The sequence below is a fragment of the Sciurus vulgaris genome (assembly GCF_902686455.1).
Source record: "Sciurus vulgaris genome assembly, chromosome: 15".
In the NCBI taxonomy this organism is placed as follows: domain Eukaryota; kingdom Metazoa; phylum Chordata; class Mammalia; order Rodentia; family Sciuridae; genus Sciurus; species Sciurus vulgaris.
In genome coordinates this window covers 86,998,619-87,024,044 of record NC_136476.1, presented here as the reverse complement: position 1 = coordinate 87,024,044, position 25,426 = coordinate 86,998,619, and the positions used below count along the sequence as shown (strand labels likewise).

At 54.4% G+C, this 25,426-nt stretch overlaps 1 protein-coding gene across 4 annotated transcripts in view; it reads left to right on the top strand.

The window, feature by feature from the left end:
* AK8 (adenylate kinase 8) overlaps positions 1-24,038 on the top strand; it is a 114,952-nt gene extending 90,914 nt beyond the window's left edge. For all 4 annotated transcript variants that reach the window (XM_079111767.1, XM_079111766.1, XM_079111769.1 and 1 more), the window contains 2 exons: positions 22,601-22,681; positions 23,687-24,038. In XM_079111767.1, the coding sequence (XP_078967893.1) occupies positions 22,601-22,681; positions 23,687-23,924 (319 nt within the window). In that variant the 3' untranslated portion in view covers positions 23,925-24,038. The remainder of the gene's footprint in view (positions 1-22,600; positions 22,682-23,686) is intronic.
* The last annotated feature ends 1,388 nt before the right edge of the window (positions 24,039-25,426 follow it).

The following is a 25,426-nucleotide window of genomic DNA, read 5'->3' as shown; positions in this document are numbered from 1 at the left end:
TTTCTGTCCAAAACCAAGCAAAACTAAGCAGCATATTATCCAGGTGCCCACGTACATTCCTTCAGGGTCAGCTGAGCAGACTGGCATGCCCCTGTGGTCCCAGCTACTCTGGAGGCTGAGGCAGGAGGATCACTCGAGGCCTAGGCAACATGGTGAGACCCCACCTCAGGGGGAAAACAGAAAAGGAAAGGAAATCAGGAGGGAGCTTTCGTTTGGGTGTGAGTGTGGGTGGGTCGGGTGGGAACATTCAGGAGCATCGCGTTTCATCGGTACTGGGGCCATGGTTTCCTCAGGTGGTGGGGTCACCGGTTACTCTTGCCACCTGCAGGAGTACTTGGTGGAGTGGAGGTGTCCACCAGAACAGAGGCCCTCACAGGGCTGAGGTGTAGCCCAGTGGTAGAGCGCTCGCCTGGCACCGTGAGGCCCTGGTTCATCTCACTCCTGGAAAAAGAGACTCTCCCGAGGAAGGCCTTTTTGTCTTATTCACTACTTTATGTTAAATTCTCAACATAATGACCCTGGTACCAATGGGTGCTCAGTGTTTGCAGCCTGGATTAATGTATCAATGTAGCATTTCTCTCTATAAAAGTCATAATTTTTAGATGGGCAAAATATTACATTTTCTTCTCACCCCAGACATCTACTCCCTTCCCCAGAAGTAAACACTATAAATAGTTTCTTGAGAATTTTAGAAAAGTTCTCTGCATAAATAAGGAGATGTGAGAGTTATCCTGGGTGGAGGCTGGTACAGCTTGGCTCCCATTCTTCTCAGTACTTCCAGAGCTGATAGCCTGCGATTTGACCCACATTCATTTAACCAGAACCCTGTTGGAAAGGGGTTAGACTGTTTCTTTCACTTTGCAAACAATAAATGTCCTGTCTGTGTGACTGTGTATTCAGAAAACTACCTCCCAGATTATAATCCTGGGAGTGACAGCTGGGCACAGAGGCACATGCCTATAATCCCAGTGGCTGGGGAAGCAGAGGCATGAGGATCAGAAGTTCGAGGCCAGTCTAGACAACTTAATGAGATCCTGTCTCAACATAGAAAATAAGAAGGACTGAGGACGTGGTAGCTCAGTGGTAGCATGCATGAGGCCCTGGGTTCAATCCCCAGATTCAAAAGAAATGACTTTTCTTTGAATAAAGAGGGGAGCTGGGCATTGGTGGCTCACACCTATAATCTCAGAGCCTTGGGAGGCTGAGGCAGGAGGATCGCAAGTTCAAGGCCAGCCTAGGCAACTTAATAGCTCCTGTCTCAAAATAAAAAATAAGAAGGGCTGGGGGTGTAGCTCAGTAATAGAGCACCCTGGGTCCCCACCCACCCCCATCCTCAAAGGGGCGTTGCTGTGTTATAGTTGCCACCAAGCACCCCAGAGCTCCTGATTCTGCTGGTGGAGGTGAAGATCTATGTGACTGAAGTCCCGTCTGCTCTGGAAATGGCTGGAGCATCCACACTATGGATCCCCTATGCAATTCAGCATGGGGGACAGGCTGAGCACCAAGGAACATCTGGACAGCAGCCTGAGTGACGGCCTTTGAAGCCAGCAGGCGCAGGCGCCGCTCACTGAACTCCTGACGTTCAAGCCATGCAAACGTCTAACACTTCAAAGTTAAGTTTCAGGGAACATGTTTTCCCTTAGTTTTGATGGTGAGTTTAGAACATGCCCAAATGTTGTCTTTGAAGAATGTCCGTATTACCTGCAGCAGTTATACTTGGTGTGCTTGTAGAATATTTAGGTGTTGACAAGGATTTGGGGTTTTAGCATTTGAAGAGACTAGCCACGACAAAACGTGACGGGCTCATGATTGCTAAGCCCATCCCCAGAGACAGGCATTCTGGTGGCTTCTTTCTGTGCCTCTTGGGGAAGGTGGATGTGCAGCTGGACACAGGGATGGGCTGGCTCCCTAGGGGCTCCGTCCCTCACTCTGCTCCTCCTTCTGCAACCCGGTGGGCAGCGGGGTGGGCAGGGGGAACACCCATCCTTTGCAAGAATAGACGCTCCCCTAGGAGAAGCCTGGACGTGGAGTCCTCTGGGAGCAGGGTGCTCTCAGCTTCCCTGGGACCCACTGCGGCTGGCCTTTCCATGGCATTTTCTAGAAGTGGTAGATTTGGTGCTAGAAACAAGAACTTTGGCATCCAACAGGCCTGAGTTTGAATCTGTCAATCAATGAATATTTCATGGCCACATGCCACGTGCTGGGACAGCTCTCTCTGCACAGAGCTCCTCAGGGTGAGCAGGACAGACAGCCCCCGCTGCTCTCAAGGTAGGCTCCACACTTCAGGGACCTGGGTGGTGGATGAGGTGAAAGCAATACAGACTTCTTGAGCTGCGGGGGCTGTGAAAGGCAGGCGGCAGAGCCTCAGTTTCTTCATTTGCAAAGTGGGATTAGCAGCGCCTGCTGTGTAAAATTGCTGTAAGATTCAATGAGGCAGTGTAGGTAAATGTGAATAATGAATTGTAGCAATTTCGCATCAAGAATTGGATTAACCTATAGGCCCCAGGCATAGCCTGGATGGTTCCATGGGAGAGCTGTACAGCCATCAGAGCGAAGGCAGTCGTTTTCTCTCATCTTCATGAGAGTCATCTTCTTCATCTCCCAGAACCAGTGGGCTGGAGAGGGTCACACAGGAGGAGAGGGGGTGAGAGGGAGCCCCACTGGAGTCTCGCCCTCTGCTCTTGTGCCTCTGCCCTCAACCACCCTGCGGAGCTGCAGAGACCCCCACCGCTAGTGGTGGTAATCACCAAATCCCTGTGGCTGCTCTGGATTGAAATGTCACTCACTTAGGCTGCCCCTGGACAAACGTGTTCAGTTGTCATCTGTCGGGCGCCCACGGCAACTGCTGTGGCATAATAGAGACAAATGTAGCAACAAACTGGAATATGATGGGTCCAGAATCATGTGTTTAATTCGCAGTTGGTATAGAGTGCTCATAAAATCTTGATCATGACAGAGAGGCTAATAAACATTTGAGAACATAAATATTTGGGGAGGAAAAGGCTCGGGGAAGCATCTAGTTGTGGAGTAGTTAGAAGAACAGAGAAAATCAGCCAGGCGGAACTCTCTAGATACCAATCTGCGAGTTATATATGTGGGCTTGATAATGATCTTGAGTGAGCCATTCTACGGGCGTGCAGACGTTGATCCGAGGCGCACACCAGGGCTGCCCCACCCTTCCTGCATCGCCCCTGCCTCCAGCTCTTTGCTCTGCGGCTGTCTCAGTTCGGGGAGCCTGTGCTGGACACACCAGCGCTTATTGGGCATCACTGGAGACACAGAGCACTGAGTTCCACCTGGCAGGGAGCCATGTGTGGCACGGTTGTGTGCAGGGGAAGCTGTCCAGGGTGGAGAATGAACCCCCTGACCTGTGTGGTCCCTCAAGCTGGGGGAGCCTCTGCTGTTTGGAAAGAGTCCCACACAGTAGGTGCAGCCGGGGTTCAAATCCTGCATGCACTGGTGGCGTGAACTCGAGCAGCTCTCTTGCCTAGTCTACAAGGCAGGGATGAAGACAGAGCACTCTAGTGAGAAGGAAATGAAGTGACTGGCCTCTGATACTTCCTGGAGCCCATCTGGAGCTGCAAAGAGCAGGACGATCCAGTGCCCTCTCCTTTGCCAGATGATGTCTCCTGTCAGCAGAGTGCTGGCATTGGCAGTCAGAGGGTGGTTCAGGTCTGATTCGTGTCTCGGAGGGTGGCCGCTGGTCCTCATTCCCGTTCAGCAGGACATGGATTCGTGATGGGGGGAAGCTGGGTTAAAAGGAACTTGTTGGTGCTGGGCTGGGGCTCCGTGGTGGAGTGCTTGCCTAGCATGTGTGAGGCACTGGGTTTGATTCTCAGCTCCACATACAAATAAATGAATAAAATAAAGGTCCATCAACAACTGAAAAAATATTTTTTAAAAGAGGAACTTGTTGCTGAGAACAAGAACAGTGCAGGTTTGAAGTGTGTAGATGATTTATTTATTGAATGCTTTGAAAGGTGCCCCCGCTGGCTCCTTCTGCTTTCCAGGGGAGACAGGAGAGGCTGAGCACCCAGCAGCACCTTTCCCTAGATACCACAGAAGGCACAATGGCCTGGGCCTCTGACCTGGAGGCTGCCCCTTCAGAATTGGGGAGCCTCCCCTTGGGAAGGCCATTTTATGTACAAGAGTGAGCAGCTGAGCTGGGAGCTGTGGGCATGCCTGGAATCCCAGGGACCCAGGAGGATGGCAATTTGGAGGCCAGCCTGGGAGGCCAGTCCGCACAACTTAGCAAGGCACTTGTTAAATATTTTAGACATTCGAATCGTATCCAGATATCCTGGCCCGACAGCTAGTGCTTCGACTAGAAGGGAGGATGCTGAGCAAGCACCAGCCAGGAAAGGCTGATCAGGTTGCGGGTAGTGTCAGGCAGCAAGGCCTGTTCCTCTAAGTGGCTGAGGAAAAATGGAGTCAGATTGGAAGATGTTGGTCCCTCAAGTCAGACAGGTGCAGCTGAGGGGAGGGCAGAGAGGGAATGCCACCCTGCAGAAGGTTCCTGCTGGAGCCCCACCACCAGAGGGCACAGTGCAGAGGAGGGGGTGTGACGGTGGCCTGCATCACAGAAGTGCAGCCTTAGAGGGGACCTCTGATTCGTCTCACAGGCAGCCAGGCAGGGACGGGGCTGGCTCCTGCCCCCTCCTTGGCAGCCCATTGACCTCCCAGGAGAATCCATTCATCCAGAAGCACCGTGAAGACAATGCAGATGTCCCGCGCTGGGTGGGCGCTGTCTGGTCTCAGAGACCTGCTCCGGCTCACCCGGGTCGCCCGGGGCTGACGGCAGCGGGTGGAGCTGGCTCCCTCGTGGGACCCTGTGTGTGTCGGCAGACCCACCACAGAGAGTGAAGTGCCAATAGCAGACCCAGCTGCTCATTTGTGGCCAAGGTACTGGCAAACGGCAAGTGCAGAGATTCTAGTGTCTGCAGGGTTGGTGGCCGCAGAGCATTCTCTCTGTGGACCCTAACTCATGGACGCAGTGTCCCTGCAGCAAGACGGCGCCCACAAGGGCTGCCCAGGCAGGGCCTGGGCCTCCACAGAAACTTGAAGCGTGGTTGGTCCTTCGAGGAAAGGAAGCAGAGGAGTAGGTGGTGGGGAAACGCAGCGAGGGCAGATACGTGCGGCAGGCCCTGGGCCGAGTCGATAGCTCCTGCAGCGAGGCCGTGTTGCCTCCAAGCTCTCGGTGGATTTTGGCTGCAGTCTTCCCTACCCATTCTCCCGGTTGCCCTCAGCTCCAGCACACCTTTGAAAGAACTTCCCTCTTCTGAGGCAAGTTTCGGGGGGTGGGTAGCATGATTTAGTCCACAGACATTTATGGAACATTTACTGTGGGCCAGGCATGGTCCTGGGAGCCCACACAGAGCAGGGGACAAGGCCTGGAGCATCCTAGGGACAGGTGGTGAACGCCAACAGGTCCCCAGGTGCTGCCTCCCAGGGGCTCACCAGGCAACGGGGCAGTGAGGAAGCAGGGACAGGAGCTGCTCTCCTTGGGCAGGGGGCAGAGTCCTGAAGGAAGGGAGAGGGCCCATGGTGACCTGGGAAGAGGCCTGTGTGGAGCGTGTGGCCAGCACGCTCATGAGTGTGGGGGGAGATCACCAGGCCTGAGCTGAGCAGGCATGAGGCTGGGCCACTTCAAGTCCCTCTTGAACAGTCTTCTCTTCCGCAGCCCTGGAATTGGAGGGGCCTGGCTGGAAGCTGGCTCCACCCTGGCTGGCCTGGTGGCCCTGGACAGTCCCTTCCTGCCTCTGAGCTTCCATTTTTCCACCTGTAAAAGAGGGCCAGTCAAAGGTTGTTAGTGGAGTAAATAGGACCTCACACACATTGTGCCTGTGAACGAAGAGGTCACAAAACTCACGACATCATGCCTGTGCCAAGTCCAGAGTCCCTGGAGGCAACTGGCAGAGTTGGCTGCCAGCAACAGGAAGCTGGGTCAGGAGGTGCTGTTGCCCAGACACCAGGTCCCTTTTAGGGTGATGGAAGTGTTTTGGAACTAGATGGAAGTGATTGTTTTGTGTCACTGTGAGTGTACATGATGCCACCTATCACACACTTTAAGATGGTTAAGTTTATGTCTCATGCATTTCACCTCAGTCTAAAAACAATCAGGTGATGAACAGCCCGCTTAGAGAAAACAGGAGCAAGTCAGTAATGAGGTCATCCCGCAGCACTTGGAAAGCCACTGAGCTAGGCAAACAGAAGTGTCACAGGGGTTGCCTCCCGGATGCTGGGCCAGCAACAGCAGGACCCAAGCCCTCCCCAGGCCAGTTGCAAAGTGATTTGTGCATCTGATCCTTTGCTGGTGCCAACTGGTCCTTTTATATTACATATTTTAACCTTCCAGTCATGGCCCCGACCCTGAGTTCCGAGTACAGGCAGTGTTTATGCAAGGGTGTGACACAGGCCTAGGAAACCCGTGAGGGCCAGCACGTGTCTGACTTGTCCACCACTGAAATGGGGTCTGGGGCAGTCAGCGACTGGCAGGGAGGATGCACTGGGCAAATATTTGTTGAAAGAAAGAATGAAGGAACCTAAGTTGATGTTCCTCACCCAGAGGCAGTGATCCACCAAGTGGTTCAGTTTCTCATGGGGGCCCCCTCGCCTGGCTCCTGGGTAGGAGTCATCCTGCCGCTGGTCCTTCCTGGTGAGCAGCAGCTGCGTCCAGCTCTTCTGTCTGCCCGCTGCTGTTGGGACGGGTTGCTGGCTGCATAGCAGTATTGGGGGTCTGCTGGGAGTCCGGCCTGCACCCACAGGTTCATTTCAGTCCCATGGGCCGTGAGCTCCTGGAGAGGGCACGGTCCAGGCATGTGGCCCTGCCATTGCATTGGGCCTTTGCCTAAAACTGAAGCCTCTCCTCTTCTTTCTTTCTTTCTTTTTTTTTTTTTTTAAATTATTTTTAGTTGCTGATGGACCTTTATTGTATTTATGTATGTATGTATTTATTTATTTATATGTGGTGCCCAGAATCAAACCCAGTGCTTCACACATGCTAGGCAAGCACTCTGCCACTGAGCCCCAGCCCCGGCCCCAGCCTCTCCTCTTTTAAGTAACACTTCTCCCTTGAGTTTTATTTATTTTTCTCCATATTTTTATCAGTACATTATGATCATACATAATGGTGAAATTTGTTGTTCCATGCATACGATATAACAAAATAATTTGGCCAATATCATTTCCCTGTATTTCCCCTTCATGAGATTTTATGATTAGCATTTTCCCTGGTTGTACAAAGGTACCTTCTCATGAACAAACAAACAAACAAACAAACAACCAGATGTGTACCGAGTCAAATGTCCCTTCTACTGCACCTGCAGGGCTCCCTCCCAATGAACTCCCAGGTTTACCACTTGTTAAACATGAACAAGCTCATACCTTACATGTCATAATACGCAAGTTTACAAAACTTAAGATTGTGTCTTGGACTTCTCTTCAGCACCAACTCCATAGATCTACCTTACTTCTTTGAAAGCTTCGGAATAGAGAATACCACGACCTCTCAAGCCTTCCTGAATTTGTGGGCGTGAACGTGTGTCTCTTCTTTTGCTGTTGTAAATACTCCAGCAACGGGGAACTTGCCCACAGGTCTTTGCACTTGCACAAGTATCTGCTTAGAAGAAATTTCTGAACCAAGATGCTAGGCGCCCCAGTGCCTCAGTTTCCCCATCTGGGCATCGAGAATGCTGTTTACCTTGCAGATAATGTAAAGCGGCATCTATAAAATAGTTAAGGCAGTTGCATCTGAATAATTGTTTGGGTTTATTTTAGGCCAGAATGCATTGAAGCCAATCTGACTACCAGTGGCTAGTTACACTGAAGCTGAGGCCCAGTTAACCTGCTTTCTTTTAGTTTGCAGCTGGCCTGTCTTTCCCCCTTGATATTGTGACTAGGTGTTCTTCCCCTGAGACCCCTGGCATCCTACAACCTTCGGTGCAGACCTAGTCAGACCCCTATGTGTTTCGCCAGATATCCTGCTGCCTGCAAAGGGCCAGAGCCATGTGCACCCCCATGCGGCTGGGGTTGGGCTGGCCCCTGCCTGCTGGTGCCTTTGTAGAGGACAGTGGTGCGATTAGCTGCCTGTTGCAGACTCTGCTCTCCCAGGGGGTGTTCGTCAGCCTTTCACTTGCCAGCTGTGATAAATACCGGAGAAAACAATTTGTAGGAGGAGAGATTCACGTTGGTCAGTCCATGGGCGGCCAGTTCCTTTGCTTTGGGCGGGGCAAAGCAGAACATCATGGCAGCCAAAGCACGTGGTGAAGGCCACTCACCTCAGGATGACTGGGAGCAGAGAAGAAAGGGGCCAGGAGCAAGAGGGACCCCAGGGGCACACCCGTGACTGCCCCTGCAGCTGCCTACCCCAGCCTCCACCACCTCGCACTCAACGTTCAGATGTCAATCCAGCGGCGACTGAGCCACCGATGAGGTCGGCAGCCTCATGAACTGATCATATCCCCAGATGCCTGACCACTGCTGCACCGAGGGCCAAGCCTTCAACACACGAGCTGGTGGGACCTTCCAGACCCACCCGCCACACAGAGCATCAGAACCGTGAGATCTAGGCGGTTATTATGCACCAGCCCAAACGCTAAGTCTCAGCCCCACCGCCCGTCGTCACCCCACGTTACGAGGGCCACCTGGGGCTTCCGTGGTGCATCGCACATCTCTGGCTGGCACTGGAGAAGGCTGTGCCATTGGCTTGGGGTGTGAAGGCCCCAGGGCCCCAGTCACTGGCCCCTGCCTGCGTCCCCCTCACATCCATGGGGGCAAAATGGGAGCGAAAGGAACTCCTTCTTTGCCATCCGCATGGGGGTTGAAGTTGGAGGTAACAGGGTTGGTTTTTGTTCATTTTGATTTTGTTTTTGAGTTGGGAGGGGGTCTCACTATGTTGCCCAGACTTGTGCTGAAGTGACCCTCCTGCCTCAGCCCCCTAAATAGCTGGGACTGTGGGCTTGCGTCGCCATACTCACCTGACCAAAGGGTTTTTGGGGTGTGTGTGTGCGTGTGTGTGTTCATAGCTCATGCGAAACCGGACTGTGGCTTGGAAGCCAGAGAGGACAGTGCAGAATTTCCAGACAGACCAGTTGGCAGCATGCTCCCAGGATGGCAGGGCCAGGAGACGCCGGCACAGAGGGGGCATCTCGCTGCTGTGCTGGGAGGAGGGCCACCTTTGTCTCCTCCTCCTTTGGCTCGGGCGTGGGAGGCCACCTCCCTCTTCCTGAGCGTGCTCTTCTGGGGGGGGGCAGCTGACTTCCCTGGGCCCTCTCTCCCTAACAGCTCCCTGGAGCTGGTGAGAGATCCAAGTTTGGGGTCAAGTTTGCCACTCACTGCATTTAATGAAGCTGGAGTGTCCTCTGATGCAGGTGGACTAGGCCAGACCTGGAGGTGACCCACAGCTTGGGGGACACCCCAGGTGGGCTACCCTAGGGGAAACCGGGGCTTCTGGGTGACTTGAGGGACCCCTCCTCTCTGGACATCGGCACACTGAGGAAACCCCTGGGGGCTGCAAAATTCTCCTCCTCCCTTTCTTCCTGTCTCCCACTGGTCAGGCCCAGTGTTGTCATGGTCAGGAGGTCAGCTTCTGGAATTAGTGTCCCTTAGTAAAACAAAAGGTGATTGCATGCTGAGCCCTTTTAATCACTTAATGGCCAGGGACACCCGACTCCACTGGGGGGCTCGGTTTCCGGTGAGGCCCAGCAGGGCAGTGTAACTACATCCAAGTTTGGCCCGGCTTCTCCACATTACAGCCGTGACACGGACGCAAACAATTGAAGTATTTGAGAACAATGAAATATGCATGGCTCTCTGTGACAGCCCCGTAAAGCCGAGCAATTAGCCGCGTAATTCGAGAGAGGGAGCCGGCGTTCCCCATTAGTTAAATGCATTTTGTACGTCCTCAGCCCATCAAATCAACTAACACTTCCTTTAATTGGTTCATGAATTATACAGCCACCCACATTATAATTTAATCGCCTGTAAACATTCATAGGGCCCCACCGTAAAGCGGCCCGCGCTCATTAATTCGTTAATTTCAGCAGATGGAAGGGGAGATCGGATGAACGGTGGCAGAACAGAGCGCCTTGGGCAATGGAAGAAGGAAAGAAAGGTGGGGGGCCGTTTAGGTTTTTTAAGGGCTGTCAGAAACTCAATCTGCGAGCTGTCAGCAGCCCGGACGTCCCCCCACCCCGCGGCCGCGGGAAGTGACTGGCGGCTGTGGCGCGGCTTGTCAGCCCGCTTTAAACATCAAGCCGCCGGGTAAACCGAGCCCAGCGTAAATTAATTCTTGTCTTACGGCCCCCCTCTCTCTGTCCCCATGAATATTTCATGGCGGGCAGCATAAATATTAATTCTAATAGCTCTGCACAGTGGTTATTATTTCTGTTTTATGACAAATATTCATAAAATATTCAGGACCCTTTTTTAGAACATTTACACACTTGATTGTGAATTTTCCCAGTTTCCCGGGGACACTGTAAACATATTGGGGTTCTCTTGATGGGCTTTTCCCCCTTAATTAATACCACTGCTTATTAATATTTAATCAGCTTGCGTTTTTTTCCAGAAGTAAAACCTAATAGATTGGAGAGCTGAAGGGCATTTTCCCCGGCCGTCTGTAAAATGGGCGGTTTCTGCTGTGGGTGATCTGACAGAGGTTGACCTCCCTGCCTGTTTATTTTGTGAAACTATATATATTCTATTTATTTATTTTTTTGCATGGGTCTCATTTTTTACTGAGAGCTCTGGCAACAGCCCAAGTTGCTGTAATGAAATTCCTCAGAAGATGCCACTGCGATATTTATGCAAGGGTTTAACATAATTTCGGAGTAATTAAAGTGTGGGTTTAACAAACACGGTGGCGGCTTCCTCAGGCAAGGCAGCTGTGGCTGGATGAAGTCTTTGGAATCTGCAGTGTTTGCCTCTGGCCCCGAGAGGCAGTTGCGCCGTGTCTGTTTTTGAGGCAAGCTGGGGGGAATGTGTCTCCTTGGGGGAGCCAGGGTGCCTGGGGCACAGAGGAGTCTGAGGTGGCGTTCCATGAGCCGGGGAGGCAGGAGGACACAACAGTGTGGACTCAGCCCTCTCCCATGAGCTGAGGGGCTTCAACATTCACTGTCCAGTCCCTCTCACTGAGACTTCTGGAATGTTCTAGCAACTTCTGTAGTGCAGCAGAGCAGCATCAGGGCGTGCTGGAGTGGAACCCAGTCTGGAGACACACTGACCTCTGGCCAGGTGCTTCTTCAGGGCGGGGAGGGTGCGGGGCACTTTTGGCACAAGTGGGGGCCCCACGGTGCCCTCGCGCTTCCCTGTGGTGATCCTGGAGCCGTGACGCTGGCGAGGGGAAAGCAAGGAGCAGGAAACAGGCCGGGAGGCCAGGCTCCTGGGATGGAGCGCGCTGGATCCCCAGTGAGGAGCGGTCAGAGTAAAGGCTCTAGGCAGCACCTGCACGAAATACCTGGGAAAGTCAAGCGTGTGGCTCCCCGGGGCGCAGAGGGTGGCTGGTGAGAGCTGATGTAACTTCCAACCAGAGCTATTTTAAGCAGCTTGTGGAGAATGGTGGAGACTGGCCCTGAGGGAGGAAGACTCAACCCCCCTGACCAGCTCTTGGACTCGTTTCTGGTGGCCAGTAACAGGGAGATGCACTTGTTCCCAGGTGTCCCACCGCCCAGGTCCTGCACCCCCACCCCCAAAGCAGCGCCTGTGGGGGTCCCCTTGCAGGTCAGGTGCGTGGGCACCCTCGACAGAGCATCTGCCTCATTTCCTGCCTCAAGTCCCTTTCTGCTGATCTGTGCCAAGTGGAGAAAGATGGCATTGATGCCAGGTGGCTCTGAGGCCAGGCTGTGCAGCTAAGCTGTGTAAGGGCCCTGGGTGGGCAGGAGGGACACCCAGCCCTCCCTCCTTCCTTTGTCTCTCCCGCTGACTCGCAATGGTCGCAAGTGGACTCTGAGGTGGCCCGGGCTGAATCTGGCTCTGCTTTTCTTGTCTGGGCACTTGGGCAGGTTGAAGGTCTGGTCTGTCCCTCAGTTTCCTCACCGTCCAGTCAGCTGTGAGGGGAGCGACCTTGAGAAGGTCAAGTCTTAGAGAGTGTGTGCGTGCGGGCCCACACCGGTGTCCTGTCCTCGTGACGGGCTAAGCACGCTGCATGGTCAGGCTCTCAGGAGCAGATGCAGAGGTGGGTCAGGATGAACAAGGCCACGCCTGACCAAGAGAAGGGGCCCACCCAGGAGGGCATGCAGGAGCCAGACCCACCTGCCCCCCAGCCCAAGGGCTGCCCTGGAGGAGGCTGCGCTGGGCAGCAAGAGTTGGCCCTGCTCTGTCACTGTTCAAGGGCCACCCCAGGAATCTGTGACTTGCCTCGAAAGCTGGGGTTAAAATGCCATCGGCTGTTGAGTGGATGACAACACGTGACCTGTCCCCTCGATGGAGCACTCCAGCACGTGGAGAAGTGATGTCCTGGCACACCTGCGCTGTGGGCAACCCTTGAAAACCGGGCCACGTGAGGGTGCCAGGCGGGGGCTGCGTGCCCTCCGTGGTGTCACACACTGTGTGCTTCGTGAGGAGGGTCCTGCCAAGCCCAGGACGGCCTGCGGGTTCTCCTTTTTCTCCTGTGGAGATGTGGAGAGCCCCCGCCCTGCAGTTCCTCCTAGATGAGACACTGGGAGCAGGAAGAGCCACGGAGGCAGAACTGCGGTAGTGCGCAGGACTTCGGCTCACGGGTTCGGGTCTCCTCTGAGAGTGGCTGAATGCGCTAAGCATGGATGGTCATGCAGCTCTGGGGCTAGAGCTGGAACTCGCACTGGACACCTGAAAGGGCTGAGTTACATCCCAGGAAAGGTGTTAAAAAACATGGAGGCTTGGAGTCCCTGCAGGCACCTCAGCTGACGCCAGCTGCCATGCTCCTGAAGGGGGACCCGAGGGACCTCTCTTGAGCCTTGGCCATGCCACAGTGCACTGAGGAAATGTCCAGCACCCCAGGTGTTCTTGGGGCTGTTGGCGACCAGTGGGTCTTAACCAGCATCCCGGAGGCAGTCCAGTGTGGCTCGGAGCCCCCTCTGTGAGGACCTCGCGAGGACCGTGGCACTCAGGAGGTGAGCCAGGTGAGGGCCAGCCCCAGACCAACACAGGACAAGGGATGCAGGTGGGTGCCCCAGAGCCCCCAAGAGGGCCTGTGGCTGTGCCGACGTGAGTGTCCCCCTCTGATCACTGACCTGCGAAGTGTGCCCGGGCCCAACAAGTGTGACTGAGCGAGCAATGGGGGCAGTTTGGACTCAGCGCTGTGGGTGCAGGAGGGAGGCCCTGGCCAAGGCAGCTGGAGTGTTCCCTGCCCACCTGCGGGGAGGAGCTCCTGGGACAGATGGTACCGGGGCCTGGACTGACCCGGCTTCCAGGCTGGCTCAGCACGGATCCTCTAGAACGTGAAGGGGCAGGCCCTCCCTTGTGGCAGAGGAGGCCAGGGCTGCCGGGAGACGGGCTGATGAGAGAGAGCATCCCCGGGCCTGGGCTGGGACCCACAGACCCTCGGTGTGAGAGTAGGGCAACCTCATTGGATGCCATATCCGAGAAGTGCTTCCCCTGGACACCAGGGCCCATCAGCCCTCAGCTGCCCAGCATGGCAGCAGATGACCCAAATGCCTCTGATGAGGAGTGGGGCCCTCAGTCACCCACTTGCCACCCATCTTTCAAGGCCTGGTGGGTGTAGATGAGGAGTGGGGTGCCCCCAGCACTGAGCTGAGCCAGGGCCAGGCACACAGGGTCGTCCCCGTCCTGGCTTCCTCCCTGTGGACCTGCACGTGCCACAGCGTTCCAGGGAACCCCTGTGCCTTACCCCACCTCCCAGGATGCTGAAGGGCCAGAGTGGACAGCCTGGGTCAAGTGTCCACTACGTTTAGCTGAACAACAGGGCTCCACTCTGCTGGGCCTGCGGGTTTCCTCACACACAGTCAATATGACAGGACCCGCAGCCCGGGGTTGTGAGGAGTAGGTTAAGCAGCACCTCCATGGGCCTGGCTTAACCCTCGAGGGACAGTGACCTTCTGGCCAGAGCTTGCTCAGGAAAGCGGAACCATAGTTCCTGCCCAGCTTAGAGGACTGCAGGTGTGGCAGGGCGTGCCAGAGCCGTGTGTGCCAGTGTGCTCAGCTGCCAAGATCCACCAGTGCCCACAGCCTCCCGACTCCACGCTAAGTGATGTCTCCTCCAAGGCTTGACTGTGTTGGAAGCATTTACACCAAGGACATGGGCATGCTACAGCTCAGGCATGCTACTCCCTCCCCTGGAGGCTGCTCACCAGGCAACCACAGGAGGACCAGATGGTGTGTGCCCAAAACTGACAGGCTGGCTTCCCGCCTCTCGTGAGACTTCACCCCATCCACCTGTCCTTGCTCCCTGTGTGAGCCTCAACCTGGTTCAGAGAAGCCAGGGCTGCTGCTGGTGATGGAAGCACATAACATTGTTTTCATGGCATCTTAGTAGACGTTGACTTCAGAAAACCTCTGGTTTGTTTCTCTGTATAAAAGTCACATATTATAAAAAGTTATTTAAATATACTGGAGCTAAAAAGAGAAAGTAAGGATGGACATGGTGGTACACTCCCATAAGCCCAGCTACTTGGGAGGCTAAGCAGGAGGATGGCAAGTTCAAGGCCAAACTCAGCAACTTAGTGAGACCTTGTCCCAAAATAAGAAATAAGCAGGGCACAGTGGCGCATGCCTGTAATTTCAGAGGCTGAGGCAGGAGGATCTCAAGTTCAAAGCCAGCCTCAGCAAAAGCAAGGCCCTAAGCAACTCGGTGAGACCCTGTCTCTAAATAAAATACAAAATAGGGCTGGGAATATGGCTCAGTGGCCGAGTGCCCCTGAGTTCAATCCCTGGTACCAAATAAATAAATAAATAAATAAGGTCTGGGGACAGAGCTCAGTGCTTTCCTAGCATGTGCAAGGACTGGCCTCAATCCTCAGGGATAATCTCCTTAATGTCCCAGCCTTTTTTTCCAATGCTGTTCTGCATTTGAGACAGTCTCGCACTGCTGCCCGGGTAGCCTCTAACCCTTGGGCCCTGGGATCTTCCCATGCCATGGAGAGCTGGGACTGCAGGTGTGTGCCACCGAGCCAGACTTCCCTACACATTTTAAAAGTGGGCTCAAACGACATCACCTGACTGACTTATGACCCAACTTCTTTCAGTGAGCCGTGCGTCCTGAGCACGCCTCCGTGTCACCGTTCACTTGTCATGATGATGTTGACAAATCTCAGTGTGCCTCTGCTTTTCTTGGTTTGAAAAATGTCTTCACCCTGCACAAGAGGGTCCCCCAGCCCTTCCCAGCCTTCTTGGACCGGAAATGCAGAGTTTGGCTGGGGAGTGAACTAGCGGTCAGAAAAAGCCTGGGCTGTAAAGGACACGTGTACTGTGACCAAATTGTACTAATCAAATAGAATAAAAACCCTGGAACTTGGTTTAAAATACTGCTACTACTAGTAAGAGCCTGAGAACAGCCTGGAAACTGCTCATGTTAGGACACTTAAAACTCATGGGACCCTCAAGCGCTCAGAGCAGGTCTTGTCCTGTTGGCTTGACCTCCTGGTCCAGGGACATGGCGTCTCAGGCACGGGCACCATTTCCTGACCCGAAGCCACCGTGCAGCTGCACCTACTGGCCTGTGACCTGCATGACCTGCATGCTGCATGCTGTGCAGCAGAAACACCTCCTGTCCCTCTGGGGTCCTCCCACCGCTACCTGTACCCTGAGGTGCCAGGATCTCTTAGGCCCCCTGGGAAATTTTGTTTCTCAGGTTCCACGAGCTTTCCACTTGTCTGGGTCATTTTTGCCTTAAACTCCTTTGCTTTTCTCTTTGGGGAAAAGTTTGCAGAACTCCAGCAATTTGCCTTTCCATATTGTCTGGGGAGTACCTGGGTGGCAGTGTGGGGAGAGATGATTTTCTTTCTTCCCAGTGGTGACGGAGGCGGCCATTTGAAGACAGTGTTGAAATGGAGGTGGATTGTGCAGGGATTTGATACCTGGGTCACCCTCCTTAAACCAGACTGCTGCTTCTGGCAAGGCGCGTGGCAAGCCACCAGGAGTGCTCGCTAATTTACTAGTTAATGACAGTTGGAGAGTGCTTTGCTGGCCCCTGGAGAGACTGCAGACACAGCCAGGGTGGGTTTGCCACTTTCAATTATGCACAGTTTTAAACAAGAAATGGCCGGCGGGAGCCCATTTTTTAAGGAGTGGGGAGCAGCCGCCACGGAGGGTGGGAGGCATGATGCTCAGGGCTTTAAGATGCTGCGGAGATGTTTGGACTTTAGTTTGCAAATTGCATTCCTGACAGAGTAAAAAATAGACATAGTAAACATTTTAAAATCTTGGCTGGGGCCTCTCCCAGGCTCCAGAGGGGCCTGGTGTCCGCATCTCTGCAACGCCTCTCTCTCCCTCGCAGGCTGCCTGACAGCCGTTCCGGGAGTCTTCGCAGTCTGCACCTGGGCCCTGGCACCTGCCAGGAGGAGCTGGGAGCTGATGGCACCAGTGGCGGGGCTTTGTATGAGACAGTGTAAGGCTGCCTGCCTCTCCCTGGGCCAGCGCCCACCGCTGGCCTGGGCACATGCCAGGCAGGAAGGATGAGGCCCTGCCCGGCAGCCCAGCTCCTGTCCCCAGGCAGCTCCGGTGGTGTTCTGAGAGCTCTGGAATCTGCTGCGGTCTGGGTGTGGATCCTGTGCCCCCAAAGGTTCACGTGCTGGGAACTGGGCCCAGGGGACCAGGTTAAGGGGTGGTAGAACCTTTATGGGTAGGGCCTGGCGGGAGGTCCTGAGGTCCTTGGGGCGTGCCATCTGCTGTGAACCTTGACCAGAGCCAAGCAGAAGCCGGCACCGTGCCTTTGAACCTCCAAGACTGTGAGGCAAATAACCTTCGCTCCTTTATATGTCACCTAGCCATAGGCATTTCATTACAGTTGCAGAGCACACACTAATCTAGCAGACTTCAGGTGACCTCAGTTTTGCTTTTTAGATTTGGTAGTCTCAACAAAATTCACTGACACCTCCTGTCCCTCTGCCAGCCTCCCCAGGTCCCTTTTCTTCCTCCCATGCTCAGCTCAGCTTTATCTTCCATTCTGACTGGCTCTCTCAGACAACTTGCCCACAGCTCACTGCCATGCCCCCAAACAGTCATCTCTCGACACAGATCTGCCGCTGGCTTTTAGACCAGAAGAGACTTCAATTTCCTTTTTCTTTCCATAGAAAATTTAAAATTAACTAATGTAGAATATTCAGGGGAAAAAAACTTGCTGGAATTTTTATTGTGATTGCACTGAATCTATAGATCTTTTTGTGGTTTAGCTGTGAGGTGTCCCTCATAAGCTCATGTGTGAGAAAATACAAGAAAGTTTAGAGGTGAAATGATTGTGTTATGAGAGTCTTAAGCTAATCAGTGCATTGATCCTTTGATAGGAATTTCTGGGTGGTAACTGTAGGCAGGGGGTTGTTGCTAGAGGAGATGGGTCACTGGGGGCATGCATTTAGGGTCCACATTTTGTGAGCTGGGTTTAGTCTCTCTGTGTTTCTTAGTGACATGTCCTGAGCCACTTTCTTTTACCACACTCTTCCACTATGAGAGTCTGCCATTCCTTGGGCACGAAACCAATGGAGCTGAGTATCTGTGGACTAAGACTCTGAAACCATGAGCCCCAAGTAAACTCTTTCTCCTCTAAAATTGTTCTTGTCAGGTCTTTTGGTTGGAGTGGTGAAAAGACTAAAAAGACCTATTAGGAGAAGAATTGGATTTTTCGATATTGTGTATCTGATCCATGAACATAGTATAACTTCTCCATTTATTTGTCTTCTTGATTTCTTCCATCAGCATTTTGTGATTTTCAGTGTACAGACCTCGTATTGTTTTCTCAGATTTATACCTAAGTATTCTGGTTTATACTAGTATATATGGTACTCTTTAATTTCAATTTCCAATAGTTTATTTATAGTATCTAGAAAGTCAATTTATTTTTTGTTTATTGATCTTGTATTCTGAGAATTTTCTGAACTTGCTTATTAGATCTGGTAGCTTTATTGAAAATTCTTTGGGACTTTCTATTGGAGGATCATTCCATCTGCAAATAGAGACAGTTTTATTTCAGTATGTATGCATGTTATTTTCTTTTCTTGTCTTACTGCATAATCCAGGACTTTCAGTAGGATGTTGAATAAGAGTAGTAAGAGTAGACATCCTTGTCTTGTTCCCATTTTAGGGGGAAAGCATTTAGTCTTTCACCATTAAGTATTACGTTAGCTGGATTTTATTTCATTTTGTTTGTTTTGGTTTTGGTAAATGCTCTTTATTGTGTCAAGAAAGTTCTCTTCTGGGGCTGGGATTCTGGCACTTGCCTAGCATGTGTGAGCACTGGGTTCAATTCTCAGCACCATATATAAATTTTAAAAAATAAAATAAAGGTCCATCAACAACTAAAATCGATACTAAAAAAGAAAGTTCTCTTCTATTTCTAGTTTGCTAGGAGGTTTTTTAAAAATCAGAAACTGATGCAAAATTTTCAGATGCCTTTTCCACATTTATTGATATGATGTACTTTTTCTTCTTAAGTCTAATGATACAGTAAATTGCATTAACTGATTTTCTATTAGTCTTCCATTCCTAGGCTAAATTCCACTTAGTTCTAACAGATTATTCTTTTATGTATTGCTGGTTTCAAATTGCTAATATTTTATGGAAGAATTTTGCATCTGTGTTCATGAGGAATCTTAGTAGTTTTATTGTCTGGTGTTTGGTATCAGGGAAAGGCTGTCAAGTAAAATAAGTTGGGAACTAGTGTCCTCTTCTATTTTCTGAAAGTGTTCATGTAGCATTTACATTAGTTTTTTACAGAATTAGTCTGTCATATCCTTCCTTCCTTCCTTCCTTCTACAGCCCCCCTAGTGGGTGTGAAGTGGTCTCTCACCACGGTTGTACCCTAGCACTTTACAAAAGGTTTTGTGACAAGGGAGGTCTACCTGTTGAGATCAAAGGGCCAACAAGGCAGGACCCTGCCTCTGGGCAGGACTGGACGCTAGACTTACCGTCACTTATTGTGTAGCATGACTCTCAACTTACCAAGCCTCTCCCTGCATGCAGAGTCCATCCCATCCTCCATCTCCAGTGACTCTGGTTCTGGAGCAGGGTGAGTTTCAGGGCCTTTTAAGGGAACTTCTTTTGCTCCCCAAACAGCCTGGGCTAGTGTGGCTGGAGGAGGCATTACAAGGGCCTCTGTCACTTGGTATCTGATGCCAGTGCCCAGGATGATAGTGTGTGAGCTCCTTTCCTCTGTGACTCAGTTTCCCCATCTCGATACTTAGTAGATTGGATCAGAGTGGTGGTTCTCAGCCTGAGCTACACACCACAGTCACTTGAAGAGCTCTTAAAAACCCCCATTTGCAGTTGGGTCTGGTGGCATACACCTGAAATCCCATTAACCCTGGAGGCTGAGGCAGGAGGACCGCAAATTCAAGGCCAGCTTCAGCAACTTAGTGAGACCCTAAGCAACTTTGTGAGACCTTGTCTCAAAATAAAAAATAGAAGGGGCTGGAGATGTGGCTCAGTGGTTAAGCCCCCTGGGTTTAATCCCCAGTCCCCTCTCCCCCACCAAAATATCCCCATTTGTAGAACTCACCCTTGGACTAATCATGGGGTTGGGGCCCGGGCTTGGTGTCCTCCATGTTCCCTAATGGTGCCATGTGTGGCCAGGGATGAGACCCAGGTTAGAGCCATGGCCCCCACGCCTGCCTGGGCCTGAAAATCCCTTGAGCAGCTGATTTATAGGTACAGGCTCCTCCCTGAGGTTTTTTTCAATAGCAAGGCGGTGCCCAGAGCTGCAGTTCAGAGAAGCCATCTGGATGATTCTCAGCATCAGACGAAGCCTGGGCTGGACAGAGAGGCCATCCTCCAACCTGGATGTGCCTCGGAATCACCGTGGACCTTGTGAAAATACAGACTCCAGTGGGAGGAGGCTTGAGATCTGCAGAGAGTCGCTCCCAAGCCCAGGCTGTCTGGCTTGTGGGACCCGGGCCTCCAAGGCGCCTCCCACTGCCCGCTGCCCCCAGGCACCCGCCAGCTGGAGGCAGGGCAGGCTCGCTGGCACCACATGAGCCGCGCCCTGCTCTGAGAGTCTTTGCTCTGGCCTTCCCGGGCTTCTGGCTGTTACTGTGAAGGAACCTCGTAACTGAAACGTGGCGTGGGGGCCGGCCGTGCAGGGCGGTTTCCGCCGAGCCTCGAGCCTCCGGGCCCGCGCCCAGGGCCAGGCTGGGGCCTGAGTCTGCGCGATCAGCTTGCACAGGGAGTGCAGCCCCCAGGAAGGCCTTGGCAGAGGCACGTGCGGTCCGCGGGGTGGCCCAGCTTCCTGCTCTGGCAGCCCCTCGCAAGCCCTCCCCTGGCCTGACGCCGCCGCCTGGTCTGTTGGGCTAAAATCTTCGGCGGCTCTCGTTTATGAAGAAGCTCTGATTATCAGGGACCTGCAAACTGGCTTCCTCTCCACGGGCGTCGGCATCCAGAGTGGCGCCGTTGGCCACCAGCCTTGGGACAGCCGTGTTCGGTGCTGCTGGGGGTGGCGGTGGGCCAGCAGGAAGGATGAAAGCTCTGTGAGACGCCTGCGCTCCAGGCGCTGCATTTTATCTGGTGGCCTTGATTTGTGGCATGTTGTGAACGGATGACATTATAGAGGACCAGTGCAGGGAAGAAGTGGGCTTCCTGGTCAGGCCCTGCCCAGCGCTGGGGACACGGCTGTGCTCACTGCAGGGAGGGGCCGCTGCAGCCTCACTAGGGCTCAGAGGGCTTCCTGGCCATGGGCAGAGGGACCTCAGTGAGCTGCAGGGGCAAAGTGAGTGAGGGTGAGGTGGTGGGAAGGGCTGGCCTTGAGGGAGAAAGGACATCTGGCTCTGGGACTGTTTTTTTTTTTAAAGTTCACGTGTTTCTCAAGAAGCAAGTGGCCTTGGAGAGGTGGTAGTGTCATATTGCAGGCAACCCAGTTCAGACCCGCTGAAAGGAGAAAAGAGGTCTATGTGTGCACGTCACCCATGTGTTGTGGGGTATGTTGGCTGCAGGCACAGCCTGACGCAGGGCCCCAAACTCTCGCTCACCCTCTGCTCTCTCAGGGTGGGCTTCTCTCAGCAGGGCTCTCTCTGAGTAACATGGACTCCCAGGCCATTCATTTTGCAGCCTCCGCAGAAACGAATTCCCTTCTCGCCAGCGTGCTCTGGGACAGCCTTTCATCCATCAGCCTGGCTTGAATTGGCCCTGCATCCTGAGACATTTTGCTGTGTCTTCTTCCCCTGCAGGAGGTTCCTGGGCACCTGCTGGGTGTCAGGATTCTGGCTGGGGGCCATTACTGCTCTGGACATACCAAATGGCACCTGGGCCCACAGCGTGGTCCACTGGACAGGTCTGGAGAATTCCAGGGATGTCAGTGAGGGGCTTCGTGTGCTCGTTGACTTGGAGGGGCGGAGCATCTGAGAGCAAGGGCGAGGCCGCAGTGTCTTCCTGCACTGGGAGGGCTCTGGCCTGAGCTCACGTACTTGAAAGCGGAAGGAATTCAGGGCTGTGGGTGTGTGGGGGTGTTGCCGTCACTGACATTGCCCCGGTGGGAAGTGTGTACCTCAGGCAGAGACCCTGGCACCAGAGTGATGACTTGCTACGTGTTGTGCCGGGTGCTGGCATGTGCTGGAGCCTGCTACCGTGCCTGGCACTCAGCACCCGTCCACCCTAGGCTGAAGGGTGAGGGGGCAAACAGCAAGCCAGCACTGGGCCATTCCAGCAGCTGCTTTCTGGGGGCGTGGCTTCACTGAGCCAGGATGTTTGTGCCTCACTATGGGGACACGTGGTAATTCAGTGTGTGCACACCGTCAGGTCATAACAACCAAATCAGGGTAGCAAGTCTTTCCCTCTCACAGACGCCAATCGTTTTTATGTGCAGGGAATTGCAGACTCTGCTGCACATTTTGAGAAATAGATGGTTTTAACTGGTGGTTACTCTGCTGTGCTAGAGAACCAGCAGCCGTCCCTCCGCTCTGTGTTTCGGGGTGTGTGGGGAACTCCTTGCCGTCCGCCTTCTGCTCTGGCCTTTCAGCCCCTAGTGAGCCCCTTCCATTCTGTTTTTCTTCGAGGTTAAGGAGTGAGACCACGTGGTCCTTGTCCTCCTGTGCCTGGCTTATTCCACTTAACGTAAGGACCTCAGGTTCCATCCGCGTTGCTGCTGCTCCCGGGAAACCTGGAGTGCTGGGGCAGCAAGGGGAGAGCGGGGCCGGGAGCCGGCACTGTGGCCTCCGCAGCAAGGGCTGGGCCAGGCCGGGGAGGGTCACAGGAAGCTTCAGCCTGGGCAGTCGGACTGATTCTTGCTCTGGGCCGTCGGCGTGTCTCCAGCTGCCTGGCATCTGGCCCTGGGGTGGTGCAGGCAGGGGACGTGGGCTCAGAGCCGGGCAATGGGCTGGTGGGAGTGTGCCTGAGAGACTGGCTCCAGGCAAGCGGTTAGCTCTCTGCAGGACTGGCCCAGGGAGGTGAGGCCCCGGTTGTCAAGGCACCATACAGTACAACGTAGCCAACGGTAGCAAACGTGGCTGATGTGGCTCTTTGCTCACAGGGTGTTTTTCCTGAATGTGCCATTGGATTCTATCATGGAGCGGCTGACCCTGAGAAGAATTGACCCAGTCACTGGAGAAAGGTTTGTGCCCTGCTCCTGGAAGCTGGTCATCCAGGGCTGCTAGGAGCCAGGCCCACCTGGGGAGCCATCTCCTCTCCGAGTGACCATGATGGTCCTGCTCCAGGGTCAGCACCTGGGGATGACTGATGGAGCTAGAAATGGGGTCCCCACCAGCTCTTCCGGGCATGCAGGTGACCAGGTCCGGCACTCTGTCCTGGTTCAGCAGCTGTCCCCCACAGACCAGCATCTGTGTCTGCACCGGGTGGAGAGGTGTCACGTGCACACTGCTGGCCTTTGCTGGAGTCAGGAGGCATCCCAGAGGGGGCAGCCGTACAGGTACATTCCTACGGGAACCAGCGGGCTTTTGAGCCCTGCTGAGGGTGTGGGAGTGGCCTCCATGTTTATTCTGCAGTCGGACCAAGAACTACCACTGCAACCGAAAGGCCCACGATCCAAAGCTGTAGCCACTCTCATCTTCCCTGGTAACCGGGCTCACGTTTCCTGGTAGGGACCAGGAGTGGGGAGGAAGTGCCAGAGAGGGCGTCTCTGAAATACAGATCTGGTCTGTGGTCCTGGCTCTGGGGGACAGCCCTCAGCCGACCCGTCCGAATGGCGGGCGCCACCCATGTTTCCTATTGCGTGCCCTGGGCCCCCACATGGGTGCCAGGAACACAGAATCACTGTCTTGTGTTCCCTGCTGTGGGCGGAGCGCCAGGCTTCAGGCGGATGCTTGATGGAGGTTGTTTGGGAGGAAAGACAAGAAAGGGAGGGAGGGGCAGGCAGGGGTTGGGGGCTCCCATCCACCCTCCTAGGGCTGATGTCTCTGCACCGCCCCAGGGGGGACCAGATCTTGGATCACTCGGTAGCTCCAGGCAGTCGAGGGTGTACACGCAGCCTGTGCCCAGGAGGTGTTGGGCTGGCGAGGATGTGGCCAGCGCACAGCGACATGGTCAGCGTAGGACAGCGGGGCCCCTCCTCCCCGCCGCCGGGCCAGTCCACGGGTCACCTGTTCCCTTCCCCTCGCAGGTACCACCTCATGTACAAGCCGCCCCCGACCATGGAGATCCAGGCTCGTCTCTCGCAGCACCCGAGGGACGCTGAAGAGCGAGTCAAGTTCAAGGTGGACCTGTACTACAGGAACTCCACGGAGCTGGAGCACTTCTACAGGTGGGCCATCGCCATCAACGGGGACCAGGACCCCTACACGGTCTTCGAGTACATCGAGAGTGGGATCATCAACCCCCTGCCCAGAAAAGTGCTCTGATGGGCTCGGAGCAAGGAGCAAGCCCCAGGCAGCCCCCCCCCCCCCCCAGTCTCTGGAAACCTCCACCAACTCAATAAAGAGCGCTGGTTACGGGCTCGTGTGTCCTGGAGGTACGGTGGCTGGAAGGTGGCCTTGTTTTGGGGGCCTGGGAACACAGGGCAGGGAGCCCTGGGCCAGTCTTGGGCGTGGTCCCCTCCCTCAGGGTCTGACTTTCTTCAGGTCACTGGAGCCTCATGGGGTGGCTGTGGGATTCGGGCAGTGACCGGAGCTCTTAGCAGGTCCTGGCACGTAGCAAGCAGCCCGGAAAGCGTGGCGACCCGCGGAACTCGGCATGACTGGCATCTCCCCACCTGTGCTGTCCAGGCAGCAGCGTCTAGCCACAGGGGACTGAGCGGTACTTGAAGTGCGGCTGGGGCCATTGAGGAGGTGGTTTTCAAGTGTCCCCAGGGGCCGGGGAGGCCGTCTTGGGCAGCGCAGTGCTGGATAGACAGCTGTTCTTCAGTCGGATCCCACCGAGTGGGAAACATTAGTTCCTCTGGGGTCTGCAAAGCCTGCTGGGCCCAGGAGGGCTGCGGGGGAGGGCGGCGCCTAGGCAGGCGCAGTGATCCGTCCCTCCAGGCCTGCCATGGCGCTCCGCATTCTCGCACCAGTCTCTTCAGGCAGGGGCTTGTCCCACGCACGCCAGTGTAAAGGAGTGCAGAGTGTGAGTGACTGCTGAGGCCACCTGGACCCAAGGCTAGAGTGCGTCCTAGCCCCTGGGGCTCTGGGAAGCTCAAGGACTGGGCCTGATGGCCAGCACCCCTCCTGGCCCCGGGGGTCCAGAGCTCTCACTGCACAGCTGCCTATGCTGAGCCATGCTCCTGGGCCTGCCCTGCTTCTGCTGGGCCCCTGCACCACACCTCTGCTGGCCAGCCTATGCCATGCACCACCTCCCTGCCCCACTCTGACACAGGGGTCACCACAAACTCCATCGGGATCTCCCCTGCCCAGGCCCCAGTTCTGCCCGCTCCTCATGTGCCCCAAGAAGGTCTGTAATGGACGCTACTGCAGGTGACCCAGCCAGCACCGGCCTGCCCCAGGTAGCTTCCCCTGCCTTCACTCTCCCAGCTGCCTGTCCTTCAGGTGCAGGGTGTGGTCCCGCTCGGCCAGCACTGCCAGTGACACGCCACTGTGGCTGTGGACCCTCCACCAAGGACGTCACAGACGGCTTATCCAGGGGACACACTGATGCTTACTAGTCCGGGCAGGAGGCCTTTGGATGCCTGGCCTCCAGGGCCACCCACCCTGCTACTCCTCCTGGCCCTCGCTGCCACGCCGGCTCAGCTGTGTCACTGTGCCGAGCCTACTGAGGTGGGTGGTGTCGGGCCATGGTGCCCCCAGCCTGGCTCCGTGTGCTGCTCTGTGGCCGTGGGCAAGTCACTTCGCCTCTTTGGGGCCTTGTAACTTAAGAATAAATGTGATGCCTCCTAGGACCGTTGTGAAATAAAATGCCACTGCATACA